At 43.9% G+C, this 21318-nt stretch overlaps 1 protein-coding gene across 3 annotated transcripts in view; it reads left to right on the top strand.

Moving 5' to 3' along the window:
* Positions 1-21318, top strand: part of Znf462 (zinc finger protein 462) — a 147849-nt gene that overhangs the window by 51981 nt on the left and 74550 nt on the right. For all 3 annotated transcript variants that reach the window (XR_001175336.1, XM_013023353.1, XM_013023352.1), the window contains exons 2-4: positions 11668-11917; positions 12873-18499; positions 19276-19428. Coding sequence is in view for 2 of the 3 variants with exons in the window: in XM_013023353.1 (XP_012878807.1) it covers positions 11698-11917; positions 12873-18499; positions 19276-19428 (6000 nt within the window). In the remaining variant the exon portion in view is untranslated. The remainder of the gene's footprint in view (positions 1-11667; positions 11918-12872; positions 18500-19275; positions 19429-21318) is intronic.

Genomic DNA, 21318 nt, shown 5'->3' with positions numbered 1-21318 from the left:
AAAAATTTTTTCCCCAGCTCCTGAAAATTTATGTTCCAGAAGGCTTGGCCAGATTATGGTTTTTGTTTTTGTTTTGGTTCATTGTGGGGCTTGAACTCTGGGCTTGGGCACTGTCCCTGCTCTCTTCAGCTCAAGGCGAGCGCTCTACCACTGGAACCACAGCACCACTTCTGGGCTATGAGATCAAAGTCTCACAGACTTTCCTACCTGGGCTAGCTTTGAGTTGTTATCCTCAGATCTCAGCCTCCTGAGTAGCTAGGATTACAGGCCTGAGCCACCGGCGCCCGGCTCAGATTGTATTTCTTGAGACCTTAGTTCATTATCTGAAACATGAAGATTTTTGAACCAGGTTGGACTATCTGGTCTTTTAAGTTTAGACTCCCTAGTGAATGTCATGATATTATGGATAATTAACAGAGAATTCTTTCCTGCTTTAAGGAAGGCACAAGTAAGCATATTGTTTCAGTGTTTTTCAGGGAGGCTAAGGAGGGAAAATTTGGTTCCTACCTAAATGTGGTGCACTCTGTCCACCGAAAATGCTTCCATGTTCTTATTATACACCAGGGAGGGGGGAGGGGGGACTACTCTCAAGCTTCCTAGAATGCTTTGCAAGTAATGTTTGGTGGTGAGCCCACAGCTGCCACAGCAGTTCACAGTAGCTTAGCAGTGCTATGTACACATGGGTAGAACAATGCAGCCAGGGAAGAGATGGAAGAGATGGTAGAGGAGAATGGCCCTAACTTAAATGTGAAGGACCAAGGCTTACAATTCTTAGTATCACAGTAGTTAGCTAGCTAATCAGTGTGATGTGTTTTCACTAGCTTTATTAGTTGGAGTGGAACGTGTCATAGAAAATAAGTTTTCTTTTTCTGGTGAGAGAGGGTCTCTGGACTTGCTAAGTTCCTAAACATTTACTTCAAGTTAATCCTGGTTAATTTTCTGTGGCAAAACAGAACTACAGATAGTAATTTATATTACAAATCGAATAAGAGCACTTCATTTGTTCTTTGAAAGAGTAATTTTTGGGTTGCCTGTGGGTCTAGCACTTGAAGGAAGATAAAGTTTATACATTGAAGAGAAGATGTGTATTGTGTTAACAGAAATTTAGTTGGAGACCATGTGCTAAGTGTCAGACATTTGGCCACTTTTTTTTTTGGGTCCGGTCGTGGGGCCTGAACTCTGGGCCTGGGCGCTATCCCTCAGCTCTTCAGCTCAATGCTAGCGCTCTACCACTTGAGTCACAGCACCACTTCCGGCTTTTTTCTTTTTGCTTATGTGGTGCTAAGGAATTGAACCCAGGGCCTCAGGCATGCAAGGCAAGCACTCTACCACTGAGCCACCTTCCCAGCCCCATTTAGCCACTTTTTGTGACATTGAACTTTTATTCACCCAGTCCACAGGATAATCAACAGTGTAAGGACCCTAGCACTAAAGAAGGCTGGAATGTTCATATGTCTTCATCTAGAGTTTTCTTAGAAGATTTTTGGTAAAAGTGCCAGACCAGAAAAATAAAACTGAAAACTCATGGTGCTGGAATCAAATACAATGAAAATAGGGATTATACTATGGGGGAAGAACATACAAAGAAACAAAAGAATCACATAATACATTATACATACATTAAAAACAATAGCAAGAAAGAAAAAAAAACAGTTGTGTCCCTATCTTGGGGTTCATTTTGCTTAACATCCTCTTACATTTTTTAATTTGGGGAGGGGAAAGGAAATAACAAAATGCTGAAACAAGGATACAGGTTGACCCATCATAGCAATGAGATGTACAAGACACTATGTTAAAAACAAACTTTACAACTTGGGGGCGGAGAAGAGTTGGGGAGGTGGGAAGGGAAGGGATGGTAGGGGGAAAACAAAGAAGGTAACAATGCTGGATAGGAAATGTACTCATTATTCAGGTAACAGTATTTTTACAATAAAAAACATTAAAAAAAACTCATGGCATTGCTTGACAGGAGGGCTGCTAAAATCATTTACAATTAGAGTCATAAAACTTGCAACTAAGAGATTGCTTGTTGATCACCTGAGTTAGAAACTCCTCAGTTAGGACCCTAGAAAGGACTTGAGAAAGGGAGGTAGGTTTTATGAAGAGGCGGAAAGTACCTAGAGATCACTTGTGAGAGGGTTTCCAACCTCAGCATCAATGACATTTTGAGTCAGGTCATTCTTAGATGAACTCTCCTATGCATCATAGAATGTTTAGCAGCATCCTTGGCTTCTTCCCATTAGATACTGGTTGTATTCCCTCATCTGGTTATGCTAACTAAAGCTACCTGTGAATATTGCCAACTAGCCCTAGGTTGGGAGTGATAGTGTTTAAAACAAAAACTGTCTGATACAGAGAAGAATCTAGCTTTCATGGCCCATTTTTGTTTTTGTTTTAATGATCCGTGAGAATACTATCCGACTCATTCATTTAGCCACTCTTTTATTCATTCAACTCTTATTTGCTGAGTGCTTATTGAATATAGTAAAGAACCTGTCTCTAGGACTGAAAATTCCATGGTGAAATGACAGACATTCATGACAGAGACAGACCTTCTCTCAGTGTAACAGATAGTAGAGAAGAACAAATATGTCAAAAAGGAAGGAAAAAAAGAAGCATAAGAGAAAGTGTGTTTGTGTTATTATTGTGAATGGGAGTTCAATTTTCTTTTTTTCTTTTTTCTTTTTTTTTTGTCGGTCATAGGGCTTGAACTCTGGGCCTGGGCGCTGTCCCTCAGCTCTTCAGCTCAAGGCTAGTGCTCTACCACTTGAGCCACAGTGCCTCTTCCGGCTTTTTCCGCTTATGTGGTGCTGAGGAATTGTAGTTAGGGCCTCATGCATGCAAAGCAAGTGCTCTACCACTGAGCTACCTGGGAGAGTTCAATTTTTTAGGGAAAATAATAGACTACTAACATTAGATGGAGTTGTTGTGGAATGACCTTTGAAAGGCTCTCCTTTGAGCCTGAACTTGAATAATGAAGAGACAGCCATATGTAGAGTGACATTTTTATGACTTTGAAAAATAATAACAAGTAAGTGAATGAATTTAATCAAGAAAGTCTTTTAGAATATGAGAAGAGAAATCTTGTAATACAGGTTCCTCATACAAAAAGGATAAATATCATAATCTGATCTCTTCAGTTAGAAAAAACGATGAATGGCTTTAATAGATTTGCTCACTGTGAAGATGGCCTGGACATCACACCTACTGTCACTTTTCAGTTGTAGTGACCTGACAGCACATTCTTTAATTGGCTGGATTGACATTTCTGCAGTTTTGCTTTTTTGGACAGCTCAATAGTGAATAACTCAAAAGAACCAAGTTCATTAAACCAAAGTAGGATTTATCAATAAGAACTTGCAGAATATCAGGGCGCACTGGAGTGGGGGTTTTTGTTTGTTTTTCATATAGTTTTATTGTTATTATGAAGTTGTTTTTTCATACAGCGGGGTTACCATCTCACAATGCGGATAATGTGTACATTTCTCTTTTGGACAATGTCACCCCTTCATTTTCTTTTCCACAGTTTCCCTATTTCATCTTATGGGCACATAAATGAGTGTGGTTACACCATCATAAAGTCCATATAGCTATGTTGGCAGTCACATGTCTACACTTTCTGCTTAGTTCTTGCAGGGCAGCAATTACTGATGGCAAACTTGAGGAAAATAGATTGAGGATGGGAAGAAAATAAATTCTTCAGTTGTCCTTAAAAAGATCGAATTCCTGAGTATCTGCCACATAATGTGTTTTTTGTTTATTAATTTGCTGAAGCAAAGGTAGGAAAACCAATGGAGTGAAATGGATCGAATAGTTAAGTCAATTTTCTGAATGCTTCTACTACAGGTGGAGGCCAAGATGAGAGGAAAAACAATCTTTTGTAGACAGTCTTGAAAATGTTTATGCTCCATTTAGACCCAGCCATTGTTAGCTTTTTCAGAAAGCAGGCCTCTGACACTTTCACCCTGTTGCCCTCTGCAGGGAGCCATGGTTTGGAGAGAAACCCACAGACAGATCCCCAGGTGTCAGGCTTAGAGAGTCAGCGTTGTTTGGTGTAAGGAATTTAACTAGAAGAGTCATTGTATGAGGGCCTACTACTATTGATGGGCACTGCCACGTGCCAGTGGGGCTCCCAGCTGTCATCCTAGCTACTCAGGAGGCTGAGATCTGAGGATCACAGTTCGAAGCCTGCTCTGGCAGGTTTGAAGCCAGTAAACTACTCAGAAAAAGCTGGAAGTGGTGCTGTGGCTCAAGTGGTAGAGCATTAGCCTAGAACACAAAGATATTCAGGGGCAGTGCCAGGCCCTGAGATTAAGCGCCAGGACTGTCAAAAAAAAAAGGTACCTAAAGGAAGTGACCTTTCAGAAATTGTCATTTAAATTTTTTAATATATATTTTAATGGATGCATAGTTATATACATACTTCTGAGGGTGCTCTGTAGCATTGCAATATATTTCATTTCAATACATATATTTACCATGTAACGATCAGATCAGAATCATTACATATCTGTCACTGCATGTATGTCATTTCTTTGTGCTGGGAATATTCAGAATCCCTCCTGGAAACTCTTTGAAAAATATGCAATTAATTATTTTCTGCCACCATCCCACTGTGCTATAAAATATTAGGAGATTTATTCATCTTAGTGGTTAGAGTGTAGCTCAGTGACAGAGTACTTATCTAGCATATATGAGGCACTTGATTCCATCCCAGACTTTTCCAATACAGAAGTTATACTTCCTGTCCGATGGTACCTATGTATTTGTTAACTATCCTCTGTCTATCCTTCCCTCCTTCTTCAACACTTTTCCCAGAGTCTACTCTTTTGAGACCAACTTTAGCTTCCACATACAAGTGAAAACATGTAGTATTTATCTTTCTGTGACTGACTTATTTTACTAAACACAGTGTGCTTTGGGTTCCATCCATGTTGCTGAAAATGGACTTGTCTGAATTTTTGGAGCCAACCATGAGTAAAGAAGTCTCCCAAGAGATTACAGTAGGACTTTTTATGGGCTTTTCTCAAATTTAAAAAAAAAAAAAGTTCTGGCAAAACTTTCTTATGCCCTCCACAGATCAGCAGCCATCATGGGTTTGTTTGTTTGTTTGTTTGACTAATAATAGAGAACAAGGTAAGTTGTTAAAACCCAAACCACTGAATTGAGGCTTAGTATGTGTGACTGGATCTTGAGAGCCAGGAACACTTGGGACCATAAAGACATGCCCATGGCTCAAGAGCAGCCAGGCTCAAAAGCTCACAGGGAATAGAGTCAGTGTACATTTTTCATCTTTCCTGATGGAGATGACTTTTACTGTAGATTCTGCTTACTCTGCGTCTTAATCAGTTCTGTAATGAAGACCCAGCAGCATATCTGCAACTTCCCTTTAATTTTACAATTTTTATAATGAGAGTACTTGTAGTGTGGAAAGTGTTTGTAGAAACCCAGCCAGCATTCTGAAGAGTCTCTAAACAGAACACTGATTTTTTTTTTCTGTCTCTCCTGTGTGGGTGAGGGCAGAAATCAGTTACCTCTCATTCAAAATGCTAGAGCCAGAATGGTTTCAAAAGTTTCCCAGGAACTTCCCCATGAACTCACGACACTTCAGAACATTCCTCTGTCCTTATCATTTCTAATATATTTATTTGACAGCAAGAATGGTTTCCCATTATTTGAAAGAACACGATGAGCCAGACTTGTCATTTGTCCTGGTTGCATTTTGAGAAATGGAGTGTGGGAGAAGCATCGTCATTTTGTTACTAAGTCACATCTCAAGAAAATTGTCCAGACTCTTCTCAGAATTAATAGTTATCTGGTGAACTACAGGTACCCTGTTTACAGACAATGAGGTCTAAAGCTACTAAGATACCACCCTGCTTCCTTCCTTTCTTTTCTTGTCCCCTCTCTCCTTTTATCTTCTTGTTCCAGTCACACGTTTCCTTTTTCTAAGGACAGGGGAGTTGGCAGACTGCCTATTGGCCTGTTGGCCCCAGTTAGTCTTATATCATAGCAAAGGAATGCACGAATTCTCTGCAAGGTCTGTGGTATCTCTTTCTGTGTTAGATACTCACTACCTGCTTTCATAACATGTCACTCAGCCAAGAATCACTTCTTACTTATATCTCTGACATTTTTCCCCCTGTGCTTGGATTACATGCCTAGATGCTCATCTCATTTGAATAACCATCCCAAATGCATCTGCTATGAAATATTACTCTAGCCTATGCTATACTACTTGAAAACTTTATGTAGGCGAGCAAGCAGTCCTAAAATAAGAGATAATCTGAAGATTAGCATCTTTGTCCAGGTGACTGGATTATGGATCTGCAAGTTGTCTGTTTCAGACTTTGTACTTGTCTACAAGATCCCACAGATGGACCAGGCCAGCCACATACAACAGAGGCCACATGCCCAGACAGAACATGGTTACGTGGTATTTCCTGACTACTATTTAAATTCAGTCTCATATTGAAGGCTACATATGTGACTGCAAATTAATCCTTTCTCTTCTGAAAATTTGGTTTTGAAGAACAGCTGTGTCTCCCTTCTGAATTCCTTAATTATTTATCCCCCTTGATATTTTAGACCTTTCAAGAACACACAGCATGGCTTTGATCATGTATGTGACAAACAGCAAAAGCATTTGATGGGACATTTGAAGACACCAGTCTATAGTCATCATACCAAATGCTGTGGGATAGATGGTGGTCGCTAGGTGTTGGGAGTTCTATTAGTTTGTTATAATTTTTATTTTTGAACAGCTTCTCAATTCACTGTCTTTAGAAAGACACATTTAATAAACTTTAAGTTAGCCAACGGTTAGCAGGGTTATGGAACAGTGTTCATTGCTAAGAATAGCCATCCAGTAGCACTCTCAAGTTGATTAATTTCATTTGTTTCCCTATTACTTATTTAGGCTCTGGGGCTTGAAATTAGAAACATCAACTCCTAATGTCCCCCTCCCCCCAATACTTCGACCTCATCATATCTATAACCTTTGATCTGTAAATACATTTGTTGTAAGGATGCTCTTGAAGTTGCTAGTTTTTCTGTATTTCAGCTATTTTCAATGTTGATGCATTTTGTGACCTGCCCTTGAGTAATAGGGGTTTCCATTCATTGGAAAGTAAGTAAAGGAAACCCAAAAGAGGCTAACAAAAGTCCCTTCTTAGGACTGTGACTGAAGAGAACTGGGGAATCCCTGTCTTAGAAATGAATCCATTTGAGAAATGGATCCATTTCTCAAAGGCTTTAAAAGGTTGTAATTAGTTGCCACCAAATCACATGGCTGTGGGGTTTCACAGCTTTATTTCTGGTATGCAGTCTATCAGTTAGAGAATAAGTTAGATTAGGGCCAGGCCTATGTGTTTTCATTTGGTTCCTTCCTAAAACCACGTGGACATTGGCTTGAGGTCCATCTCCTGGTCATCAGGCTTAAAGAGTAGTGTTTGCCATGCTGACCTGGACAGGGTTGATGGTGACAGGCTTGTGAGAATGCTGAGAAACATCAAGGACACCTTCCCTTCCCTGTGACAGTAAGTTGGAAAGACAAAGGGATGAATGAACCTGTGGCTATCCTTCCCAGGTGGAAAAACTGATATATAATAGATCCTTGGATTTATGAGCTCAGAAAGTAGGTGGGCATTCTTCAGATTGAGAAAGAGCAGTTTGTGTCATCATGTCCTTTCTCTTGTTCCAGCGTTTATATTCCAGATCTTTAACATGATACCTAGATGCGTTTTCAAGAGATTGTCAAGCATGCACGATTGGGTTTAGGGTTTCTTTCTCTCTCTCTCCCTCTTTTCTCTCTCTCTTCCCCTTTCATTCTCTCCCTCCCTCCCCTATACTTTCTTTTCAGACCTTAACAATTGGGTTTCCCTTCAAAGCCTCACATTTTGAAAACCATTAAAATGAAGTAGTTTGAAAACACAAACAATTAGTTAGGAAGACTCATGTTAGGTGTGGGCTCTTGGAGAGTGACACCTGGCAGGTGTCAGTACAGGTGGCATCCAGAGTCTAGTTATCTGACAGGACTGTTATCTGTTGTAGTTATCCAGCCTTGAAGAGCCTAGAAATACTGTGTTGGGGCAAGAGCTGGAGGTACTTGTGTGATTTGTAGCTTGATCTCATCACTTCTGAAAATATTTCTTTTTAGTTAGTTTCAGAAACTTTCTTTTCTGCTTTTGATTATTCTGATTTGGTAAGTAAGAAAAAAAATACCGCTTATCTCCTAATCACAATTGTTACTAAATGAAGTAAGTGGATAGAAGATGAAGGCTTTTACTTGCTATCATAATTTTGTGGCAGATCTGGGTCGAGGTTAATTCTAAGGGTTGCTGTTCTTCTGACTAATTGAAACAATCTGTGTGATTGTTCAGTTTCTCACCTTTAGTCTCATGACTGGATTCTTAGAGGATTATTACCTTTTGAAAAATAAAAACCAACATTTTTTTGTTGATGAATGAGTAAGTCATTTCCTAGGTCTGGTATTTTCCGTTGCTATCCTTTCTTACTCTTCTTCTACTCTTTTTTTTTTTTTTTGCAAGAGTAGACATCCACAGTCTTATAATACATATCAAGTTTCTGCTTCTTTGATTGTTTGGGCCATGCCAGCAATTTCTGTTTTCTTCTTCTGTCAGCATCTTCAGAAGAAATGTGTACACAAAGGCAAAATGGCTTTCAAAGTAGGCAACATCCTCATTTCAGTGCAGGTGCAGACATCAAATTGAAGGCCATTCTTTCTACCTGCTGCTGGTTCCATCACTAGCCTAGAGATTAACCTCTTCTAAGGCTCTGAGCTCTTTTTGAGGTCAAGACTGCTACAACATTAAAGCTAGAACCCATTAGAAAATCGCTTTCATCATCTCTTCTTTTTCCAAATCAGTGGTTCTTTTTTTTATTATCTGATCTCATAACCCTTTAATCTCCTTTGTAGCGAGAACAAGAAGACTGTTTGTGTTTGTATCCAATGAGGTGAGCATCCTTGATAACAGTTTTAGAAGACACCATAGATTTTAGAGAATGAATCAAGAGATAAATTTTCATCCTCTAGGTGGATGACTTAATACAGAAAGGGACCCTGTGGTTCTCATACACTGCCATAATTTTTGTTGTGGTTATACCATGCTCAAATTTTCCGAAAGACACACAGCAGAAAGCCTTTTGTTGCATTATTTCTAAAGGCTTGAAGTTTTGAAGGGAAGAGATTTTGTTTTCCTCTCTGCCACACAATGGAGCTTTCAGAGAACCTCTTCTAAAAGGAATAGCTACAGCCTTTGTGTCGAAGGGTGTGTCTGTTGGCAGGGTCTGCTGATGCAGACAGACTGGCTGGTGATTAACAAAGGTCATTAGACTTTGGAATCTGGCAAGCCTCATCAGATGGTATGTCTACTGTGAGGGGAAGGACAGCTATGACTCAGGAAGTCAAGACATTCTGGAGGTGCCCCCAAATCACAGCCCCAAATCCTGGTGTTGTACAACAGCGTTAGGTCAGGGTCTACATTGTTTCTGACCCAGTGCTCTGCTGGGAATTAATGAACCACCATATCAATCATGGTATTAAAAGAACCCTTGGAGATCTTGATGAATGACATTTGAGGAGGAGCAAGGTGCTGCTTTTTTGGAAAGAAATGCAAACAGTTAATTCTTTGTTGGGGAGGAGAAGAGCTGAGGAAGAGGCCAGCCTGCCTGGGTAGCATTTACTTCTGATTGTCAGCCAGCCTAGCAGAATTCAAGAGGAAGAAGCCATGTTGTGCACGGAAGAAGAAGCTCTGAGCTAAAATGGCTGCTCCTAAAGCTCAGAGGACTAGGGCAGCTTAGTGAGTCTTAGAGCTTCAGTGACGCAGGAGCTCCTATCTCCTGAAAGTGTGATAAACACATTCAGCAGAGCGGTGGCTTGTTTGGCTGAGATGAAAGGACTAAGCTGGGGGGGGGGGGGAGAGATGGGAAGTACACACTGGATGATCTGCTCTTTTTTTTTTTTTTTCCTGTGAAGTGTTCTAAATGCAGGAGTCGTCTGCACCATGGAAAAATTTGTTTTCAGGTCTAATGGACTGTGCGAAAGGAGAAGTGGGGTGGGGCCTTGGTGACTGCTGTAATTTGATCCAGAGCTGATAGCAACCTCTTCCACACAATTTGGGTTGGTGCTTCGACCTAAAAGCTTGTGGATCTGGAATATTGAGACTTCGTTAGCTGAAAAAGAGAAAAAAAAAAAAAGAGTCTGGTGCACAGTTCAGTGTTTATTGAGAAAAATAAATAAAAGGATAAATTGCTGGATGAAAGAAGAGGAGGTAAATATCTGTGTCTCACTCTGCAAGCTCAGGCTGTTCAGAGGCTGGACGTGCCAGAAGTTATTTTAGCAGGCAACCAGGAGGAGCATTCTTTCATAGAAAATTGTCATGCCCAGGGCTCCTTGCATGACATTGAATGAGTATTACTGGCCTTTGTTCCCCTGCAGAAATCATTTATTTTTCATTTAAAAAAAAGGCACGGAAAATTGTATCATAAAATAGATCTGGCTCCAGCTTTAGTTCTTGGACATCTGGTTCTAGATTATAATGACTCGGTAGAGTTTGTGGTGAACTTAATGAAGTAACTCACTCATTAATGTAATAACTGGGTATCTCAATGTAGGATGTATATTTAGATTGGAAGGATGATACCTTTCTAATATGTATTTTGATTTCTTAATGGTGGGACTCTCCACTGAGTTAGTCTGAATCTTTCTATGTATTTCATTCACAAAGTGAATCACCAAATGAAAGGAGGCTGGGCATACTACGCTTTATTCTGTACCAGATCCCCAGCTTCTTGCATGTATATAATTCCTGTCTATAGCGAAGAAAAGAGGAAAAAGACAATGTTACAACTTAGAGTCACTTCTTCAACACATCCAGCTTTTGTTGTCTTACTGTAAATTGAGTGCCAAGGTGCAATGTTAAACTAGAATCTGGATTGTCATCTAAAGTTGTTTGAAAACCTCATGAGAAATATTTTATGACCTAATTAGATGGAAGAGGCTGTTAGGTTTTAATTGGTAGGTAGTAAATGAGCAAATAATCATTTAGCTGATGTGAAAGAAAAAGGGGACAACTAGATTATTTGGGGAAGGAAAGAGGTGAACCCCAATATCATCAAGACATTAAATTAGTAAAAGTGATAAACTCTTTAATGCCACTCCCAAGATTTGATCCTGTTCTATCACTTGGTGCTAAAATGCCAATATAATAGTAATATTAAACTGACTAATCAAGAGTGAGATTTGCCTTTTCCCCCCCTGAATCGAGGTCATCTTTCCTTCTAGTCCAAAAGAAAACGAATCCAAGGCAGCACTAAAGTCAATATTAAGTTACCAAGAAATTTGAATTTAGTGGAGAAGCTCAGAAACTGTTAAAACTTTTGAAGTATTAAGGTTTCTTGGACAAATGACATTTGAAGATATATCAAGCCAGAAAACATTTATCTGGATTTTCTTTCCTTCTTTGAAGTGATGAAGTCAAGGACATCTTCTCTATTATGTCTGCTTGCGTTTCTTTGGCCAATGCTCCAGTTGGCAAAGCCATGTACTGATAACTGGAGTTTTTTCCATTAGTCCCTGGGTGGCCCCCTCAGCTTGAGTTATGTGCTGAGCACATTCTTTACGCTTTGCTCTGACTTGTGCCTCAGGTTCCTAATGTGAGAGGGTAGCCCCAGATCATGGAGGTCCTTCAGTGTGATGGCTGTGACTTCAGAGCCCCATCTTACGAAGATCTCAAGGCACACATCCAGGATGTCCACACCGCATTCCTGCAGCCCACTGATGTCGCGGAGGACAATGAAAATGAGCCCCGATCCGGGTCCATGAATGCTGGGAATCAGACAGAAGTGGAATTTTCTTCAGTAAAGGATGAATTTGCCATTGCAGAGGATTTATCAGGTAAACCTGTACTACTAACTTATATATTTTTATTGCACTCGTTTTCTTTTCTTAGCCTGTAGCCATGGTTCATAGTATGTGTGGCTTTGACATTTCTTGTTCTTTGCAAGTCATTGGACATTGCTTTTTCTCCACTTAAGTATCCATATCCTAAATTATTCTCCTTCCAGCTTCTGTATATCTCCTGCTTTTAACTGTTTCTCTTCTTAGGGGATTGAAGGCAGGCTTGTGCTTGCTAGGCAAGAACTCTACTACTTGAACTATACTCCTACTTTTAATTTTGAAAACAAAGTTTCTCTTGGAAAGTTGTAAATATTACAGTTTATAAAAGTTGTCTTCTGATAGCTGTGTTACTCATTCATGGAAATGAGGAAAGTATTTTGTATCTAAAGTTAAGTACTTTATTTTTCATCTGTCACAAGATATAATACATGTATGTTCATCAATGCTCTGTGAATACTCTTGAATAATTGAAATGGTACTGATTTGCCTGATGGGTTTTTTTTTTTTTTTGAGGTGGGGGAGAGGGAGGAGGATAGTGGGACTCAGGCCCTTGAGCTTGGTAGGCAGGCATTCTGCCACTTGAGCCACCTCTCTAGCCCCTTTTTGAATTGATTACTCTTGAGGTAAAGTTTCATTTGATTCCCCGGGCTGGCCTAGGCTGGAATCCTACTGCTAATGCTTCTCCATGTTGCTGGGCTGGCCGGCATATGTTACCAGCCATTGTGTTTCCCCTATAGTTGGAATGACAGGTATGCATCACCACATCTATCCACTGGTTGAAGATGAGTCTCGTGTTTGCCCTTATATGGGCTGACCTCACATTTGTATCCCATGATCTCCACTTCCCAAGCAGCTGTGGTTATAGACTTGAGCCACCACACCCAGCCTAAACTTCTTAATTCCCTTTTGCTTTACTTTTCTCATCATTTTTTTTTTAATACATTGTCTTTAGGTCAAAATGCAACTGCATTGGGGACCGGAAGTTACTATGGCCACAGTCCAGGATATTATGGTCAGCATATTTCCCCTAATCCCAAACCAACAAACAAGTTTTTTCAATGCAAGTTCTGCGTACGCTACTTCAGGTCAAAAAATCTCCTCATAGAACACACTAGGAAGGTCCATGGAGCTCAAGCTGAAGGGAGTTCGGCTGGACCACCTGTCCCCGGATCCTTAAATTATAATATTATGATGCACGAGGGATTTGGAAAGGTCTTCTCTTGCCAGTTTTGCACATACAAGTCGCCAAGGAGGGCAAGAATCTTGAAGCATCAGAAGATGTATCACAAAAACAGTCTAAAGGAGACCACCGCTCCTCCACCTGATCCTGATCCCCTGCCAGATCCTGTGGTCCCGCCTCTGTCCCTGCAGGACCCCTGCAAGGAACTCCCAGCGGAGGTTGTAGAGCGTAGCATCTTAGAATCCATGGTCAAACCTTTGACGAAGTCTCGAGGCAACTTCTGCTGTGAGTGGTGCAGCTACCAGACGCCCCGGCGAGAACGCTGGTGTGACCACATGATGAAGAAACACCGTAGTATGGTCAAAATCCTTTCCAGTCTGAGGCAGCAGCAGGAAGGGACTAATCTACCTGATGTGCAGAAGAATCCTCCAAGCCCCACATCCAACTCCAGCTACCTATCCATGAATGCTGCAAGCCGGGAGATACCCAGCACTAACGTATCTAACTACAGGGGCTCCATCGGCAACTCCATCATGAGACCCAATTCTTCCACTTCCAAGTATTCGCCCATGTCTTACCCTCAGATGAAGCCGAAGTCACCTCATAATTCTGGTCTCATTAACTTAGCAGAGAGATCGCGGTATGGAATGACTGACATGACCAATTCTTCTACTGACCTGGAAACTAACAGCATCCTAAATGACTCTAGTTCTGATGAAGAATTAAATGAAATAGACAGTGAGAACGGTTTGAGTGTGATGGATCACCAGACATCAGGCCTGTCGGCTGAGCAGCTGATGAGCTCAGATGGCAACAAATTATTGGAGACCAAGGGGATTCCATTTAGAAGGTTCATGAATAGATTCCAGTGCCCCTTTTGTCCTTTCCTGACCATGCACCGGCGTAGCATCTCCCGCCACATAGAAAACATCCACTTGTCTGGGAAGACCGCTGTCTACAAATGTGACGAGTGTCCGTTTACTTGCAAGAGTTCATTAAAACTTGGGGCTCATAAACAGTGTCACACGGGTACAACGTCAGATTGGGATGCTGTGAATTCCCAGAGTGAATGCATTTCTTCCTCACTGAACGAAGGCGTGGTGTCTTTCGAGAGCTCGAGCATCAATGGTAGAAAGTCAGGGGTCCTGTTGGACCCTTTGCAGCAACAGCAGCCGCCACAGCCACCACCACCACTACCACCACCACCACCACCACCATCACAGCCACTACAACAGTCACAACCACCACAGCTACAGCCACCACATCAGATGCCCCCTCAGCCACAGCCGCCACCTACCCAGCAGCCACAGCCCCCCACGCCAGCCCCACCTCTGCACCCTTATAAGTGTACCATGTGTAGTTACTCCACCACCACTCTGAAAGGGCTAAGAGTCCATCAGCAGCACAAGCATTCATTCTGTGACAACTTGCCAAAATTCGAGGGGCAGCCCTCAAGCCTACCACTGGAAAACGAGACAGACAGCCTCCCCTCTTCCAGCAACACTGTGAAGAAAAGTCAGACCTCAATTCTTGGGTTGTCCTCCAAGAACAATTTTGTAGCTAAAGCCTCTAGGAAGCTCGCTAATGACTTCCCTCTTGATTTATCCCCTGTGAAGAAGAGAACTAGAATTGACGAGATAGCAAGCAACCTGCAGAGCAAGATCAACCAAACCAAACAGCAAGAAGATGCGGTGATCAACGTTGAGGATGACGAGGAGGAAGAGGAAGACAATGAAGTGGAGATAGAGGTCGAGCTGGACAGGGAAGAAGAGCCCACAGAAGCCATCCTGGAGATCCCCACTGCTTTTTCAGCCCAACAGATTTGGGCCAGAGATACCACTGAGCCCCAGAAAGAGCCCAACTTCCGAACTATCGCCCACGATTACAATGCCACCAATGGGGCTGAGATTGAGCTGACCCTTTCTGAAGATGAAGAAGATTACTACGGTTCCTCAACAAACATGAAAGACCATCAAGTCTCCAATACTGCTTTGCTAAGTACCCCAACTCCTATCTATGGAACTGAGCACAGTAATGAAAATACAGACTTTGGTGACTCTGGAAGACTGTACTATTGTAAACACTGTGATTTTAACAACAAATCTGCCCGGAGTGTTAGCACCCACTACCAGCGAATGCACCCATACATTAAATTCAGCTTTAGGTACATCTTGGACCCAAATGATCACAGTGCTGTGTACAGGTGCCTGGAATGCTACATCGATTACACCAACTTTGAAGATCTCCAGCAGCATTATGGGGAACACCACCCCGAAGCCATGAATGTACTCAACTTTGATCATTCGGATCTGATCTACCGGTGTCGGTTTTGTTCCTACACGAGCCCGAATGTTAGAAGCCTGATGCCGCATTACCAAAGAATGCATCCCACAGTGAAGATCAACAATGCCATGATATTTTCTAGCTACGTGGTGGAGCAGCAGGAAGGGCTGAACACAGAATCTCAGACCTTGAGGGAGATTCTGAATTCGGCTCCCAAGAACATGGCGACGTCCACTCCTGTGGCTCGTGGTGGTGGTGGTGGTTTGCCCTCTCCGTTTAGTAAAAACACACCTTCAAAGACTTTTACTCCAGAATGTGAAAACCAGAAGGACCCTGCGGTCAACACCGTTGTCGTGTATGATTGTGATGTGTGCTCATTTGCCAGTCCCAACATGCATTCTGTCTTGGTTCATTATCAGAAGAAACACCCTGAAGAAAAGGCCTCCTACTTTAGGATCCAGAAAACCATGCGCATGGTGTCTGTGGACAGGGGCTCTGCCCTTTCCCAATTATCATTTGAGGTGGGTGCTCCAATGTCTCCCAAAATGTCCAACATGGGTTCCCCACCCCCCCCACAGCCCCCACCACCAGACCTCAGTATTGAGCTTTACTACTGCAAACACTGTTCCTACAGCAATCGGTCAGTTGTGGGAGTGCTTGTTCACTACCAGAAAAGACACCCAGAAATAAAGGTCACTGCCAAATATATCAGACAGGCTCCTCCCACAGCTGCAATGATGAGAGGGGTCGAAGGGCCCCAAGACTCCCTTCGGCCTCCTGTCTCCATGCAGCCGCTGAACCGGAGCAGTGCGGAGAGAGATGGCCCTCCTGTGGAGAATGAGATGTTCTTTTGCCAGCATTGTGATTACGGGAACCGGACGGTCAAAGGTGTCCTCATTCATTATCAGAAGAAGCACCGAGACTTCAAGGCCAACGCAGATGTGATCCGCCAGCACACAGCCACCATCCGAAGCCTCTGTGACCGGAACCAGAAGAACTCGGCCAGTTGTGTGCTGCTTTCCCCTTCTGGTATAGAGCGAGATAAGACGAAGCTCCGAGCACTCAAGTGTAGGCAGTGTTCTTATACCTCCCCCTATTTCTATGCACTGAGGAAGCATATCAAGAAAGACCACCCTGCCCTGAAGGCCACGGTCACGTCCATCATGCGATGGGCGTTTCTAGATGGCTTGATAGAAGCTGGCTACCACTGCGAGTGGTGCATTTACTCCCACACGGAGCCCAATGGGCTGCTCCTGCACTACCAAAGGAGGCATCCAGAGCATTATGTAGATTATACTTATATGGCGACCAAACTCTGGGCTGGGCCAGACCCATCGTCTCCCTCTCTCGCCATGCCAGCTGAAGCCAAAACGTACAGATGTAGGGACTGTGTTTTTGAAGCTGTCTCTATCTGGGACATCACCAATCATTATCAAGCCTTCCACCCCTGGTCCATGAATGGTGATGAGTCCGTGCTGCTGGATATTATCAAGGAGAAAGATGTGGTTGAGAAACCCATCCTTCCGTCCGAAGACTTGATAGGTCCTGTGAATTGTGAAAACAGTCTCCCCACCCCACTCCCCGAGCAGGAAGCTGAATGCCCAGAGGATGCAAGACTTTCCCCAGAGAAAACCTTGCATCTGGCTTCAGCGAACCCTGCCATCTCCTCTACCCCGTACCAGTGCACGGTGTGCCAGTCCGAGTATAACAACCTGCACGGGCTCCTCACGCATTATGGGAAGAAGCACCCTGGCATGAAAGTGAAGGCTGCCGACTTTGCCCAGGACATCGACATCAACCCCGGTGCGGTCTACAAATGCAGGCATTGTCCATACATCAACACCCGCATCCACGGCGTGCTGACCCATTATCAGAAGCGACACCCGGCCATCAAGGTGACCGCTGAGGACTTTGTGCACGACGTGGAGCAGTCGACTGACCTGTCCCAGAATGACGTGGAAGAGACGAGCAGGATTTTCAAACAGGGGTACGGCGCCTACCGGTGTAAGCTGTGCCCCTACACGCATGGCACCTTGGAGAAACTCAAGATCCATTACGAGAAGTACCACAACCAGCCAGAATTTGATGTCTTTTCCCCATCGCCCCCAAAGCTGCCAGTTTCCCTTGAGCCAGAGATAACCACTGAAGTGAGCCCCTCCCAAATCTCCATCACCGAGGAGGAGGTGGGAGAAGAGTCCATGTCCACTTCTCACTTCTCTACCTCGCACCTGGTCTCCCACACTGTGTTCCGGTGCCAGCTCTGCAAGTACTTCTGCTCCACCAGGAAGGGTATCGCCAGGCATTACCGGATCAAGCACAACAATGTCCGTGCCCAGCCAGAGGGCAAGAACAACCTCTTCAAGTGTGCCCTGTGTGCCTACACCAACCCCATCCGTAAAGGGCTGGCTGCCCACTACCAGAAGCGCCACGACATCGATGCCTACTACACCCACTGCCTGGCAGCCTCCCGGACCATCAGTGACAAGCCCAACAAGGTGATCATCCCATCGCCACCCAAAGATGACTCCCCACAGCTGAGCGAGGAACTCCGGCGGGCAGTGGAGAAGAAAAAGTGCTCCTTGTGTTCCTTCCAGTCGTTCAGCAAGAAGGGTATCGTGTCCCATTACATGAAGCGTCATCCAGGAGTGTTCCCAAAGAAGCAGCATGCCAGCAAGTTGGGAGGCTACTTCACAGCTGTGTATGCGGACGAACACGAGAAGCCCCCGCTGATGGAAGAGGAGGAGAGAGGCAGCTTTGAGAAAGCCGAGGTGGAGGGCGAAGCTCAGGAAATCGAGTGGCTCCCGTTTCGCTGTATCAAATGCTTCAAGCTGTCCTTCAGCACGGCCGAGCTGCTGTGCATGCATTACACCGATCACCACAGCCGGGACCTGAAGAGGGACTTCGTCATTCTAAGCAATGCCCCCCGCCTGCAGAACGCTACCTACCAGTGTAAGCACTGTGATAGCAAATTGCAAAGCATAGCAGAGCTGACCTCACATTTGAACATTCACAATGAGGAATTCCAGAAGCGTGCCAAACGCCAGGAGAGGAGGAAACAGCTTTTGAGCAAGCAGAAATATGCAGATGGTGCTTTTGCAGATTTCAAACAAGAGAGGGTAAGGATATGTTTTGATTTCCCTTCCCCCAGGAGGCCTCTCATCACTGGTGCCCACATGCACGTCTCCGTTGCCAGCCAAACTGCTGCAGGCTTTGCTTGCCAGAGAGCTCAATAAGTCAATTAAACATTTCGAGCTTGATTATCTCCCCATTCTATGCTCACCCCTCTTCAAGGTTCTGTTTCCCTCCTTCTCTCCCTCTGACTCCTCCAATGGCTCCCCAGGGGAGGTTCAGGGTGGTTTCTATGTTATGTCTCTCTGCCAAGTAGCCCAGTCTGAAGTCTAGTTATACAGCAACGTTGTTCGCTCTCTTCTAAGGCAGTTGTGGGGCTGTCTCTTGGTATCCTTTAATACTTCTCAGCCATGTCCTGGTCTTCAGTGCTTGCTTCAGGAACCTAACACCTCATGGAGTAGATGGTTATTTTAACCAAGAAGTTCATTCATGGCGCAGTCAGCTAATGCAACGTGTCACCCGCGTAGTTGAAAACTGGTTGGAAAAACCAGATAACCTTAGTTGGCAGTGACGATGAGCTTCTGCACAGAGATCTTCTCTCCTCACAAGCCGTAACATATTTGGGTTCCAGAGACCGGTGTCTGGTAGGCAGTGTGCCATGACTGATGAAGTTTGGTAATAGGAAAAAAAAAATACACACCTGTATCTCCCTTGGTGTTTCACCTGCTAATCTGCTTTAAAAACCACATATACCAGTAAAGAATATATGCCTGCCATTGCGGGAGGGCTTGGAGTATTGATGGCTACCACTGTATTTTACCAGCCTTTTGGTCATTTAGAAGAGGTGCCAAAGATCAAGGAGAGGAAAGTGGTGGGCTACAAGTGTAAATTCTGTGTGGAAGTGCACCCAACGCTCCGAGCCATCTGCAATCACCTACGGAAGCACGTCCAGTATGGCAGCGTCCCGGCCGTGAAGGTGAGATGGGGAAGGTCCAGATGCACCTTGTCCTGTGTGTGAGTGACTCCAGTTACTTATTAACCCATGGCTTAAAGAAGCTCAGGAGACAGCATCCTGGGATGTGGACATCCCTGAATTATGCTTGGATTGCTTTGGTTTGTTTTGATTTCTTTGCAGGTCGGACCTTCTTCGTCATGGTGTTCCAGAAAAGCTTGGGTTTTGATCTGGCTTTCTTCCGAGGAGCTAGTTGGGCGAACTGAGTTGTTGGATTCTAGGGTGGAAGAGGCTTGGTGATGTCCTCGTATTCTGTGCTGAGTGCCTTTAGATCTTTCCTCTCCCAAGTTGCCAGAGCTCTTGAGCGGAGCCCGGTGGACTCTGTTCCCATCATTCCCCCCCCCCCACTTGCCCGCCTCTTACTTGTCAATTTCTGGCTGAGGACACAGAGCTCTAGAGACTCTGCTTTCTGCTTTCCATTCTGGGTCTGCTGGGGAGTACAAGGGATAGTAATTAAATCTCAATGGAAAAGGCTTCGAGTCACACTTGACCTTGGGAGCCCTTTGACCTGGTTTGTCTGCTCTACTCTCTCTTCCTATTGAATGCTGCCCAGTATCTTCCCTCGCCATCCCCACCTGGATGAAGCAGCGTATTTTGAACATCATCATCTAAATAGGAATGACTTTCTATGCCCGAGTCTACCTCCCAGAATATTGCTAAGCACCTAACCATTTCTGATCACAGAAGTGAATTCTGTGGGAGGAAGAGTGTACTAGCTTGGGATTCACAGACATTGTTTCATGTCCCAGACAAGAACAACCTGTGGACCAGCTATGTTGCCCTTTTTGTCTGGATACTTGAATCTTTTGTCTTCCTTCCTTCCTTCCTTCCTTCCTTCCTTCCTTCCTTCCTTCCTTCCTTCCTTCCTTCCTTCCTTCCTTCCTTCCTTTTCCCATTTGCCCATTTGCCCTCTTGATATTACCTTATGATATCAAGTTTGGCTAATTTTGTCTCGAAGTAAAACCTCTCCTTCTTTGAACACTGAAGCTTCCGTCTTTGTGCAGAACCATGACAGCCCAGGGACAGTAGCAGCGAGTAGCTTCTTCTGCAAGCCACTGCTGTGTGTTGCGGGCTTGATTCCTGAAATCCAGTAATCAAAGGAGTGAAATCCATAAATGTCTGCTCCTTCATTTTTTGCTCCTTAGTTATTTGGCAGCAGCCTTAAGAGGTGAATGCCACATCTCCAGAGCCGCAAGTAGACAGTACTCTGTTTCCAAATGATGGCTCAAGGCTATTTGATGGCCACTTTACCCTACCTTTTTACTTTCTATCTTTTCCTTCTCCCTTGTCCCCTCCCTGCTTCTTCCCCTACCCCCACTTTTCCTTCTTCTCTCTCTGCTCTGAGCCATAACCCTAACATATCTTTATTTTAGTTTAGATAAAATCACCATTGGAATTTTCTTTTTTAAGATGAGGAATCAGCGAACTGGCTTCAGGCTTGGAGAGTCTCCATCACATTTCCCAGGCAATAGCAACCTAGGACCAGATTATGTTGCCCTAAATCCCCACCGTAGCATGAAAAATGACAGTCAGGCTTGCCCTCCCTCTAGGGGGAGCTGGAGAGGCAGGGGAGGACGCGTCACAGAAAATGCTGATGCTCTTGGGAGAAGGAAGGGAGAAGATGAACGCTGTGATGATGGATATTTATTTTGTTGGTGGGGCATGTGTGTGTGTGTGGTTCTCTTAGCAGGAGGCTGAAGACCCTTCCCATTTGTTCCTGGATGGATTGGAAGCAGCCAAAGATGCCAGTGGCGCCCTGGTGGGCCGGGTGGATGGTGGACACTGCTTGCTTGATGGAATGTTGGAGGATGAAACCCGGCCGGGGGGATACCATTGCAGTCAATGTGACAGAGT

The sequence above is a fragment of the Dipodomys ordii genome, unplaced genomic scaffold, assembly GCF_000151885.1.
Source record: "Dipodomys ordii isolate 6190 unplaced genomic scaffold, Dord_2.0 Scaffold67, whole genome shotgun sequence".
NCBI lineage: Eukaryota > Metazoa > Chordata > Mammalia > Rodentia > Heteromyidae > Dipodomys > Dipodomys ordii.
This window is presented reverse-complemented; position numbering and strand designations above follow the sequence as displayed.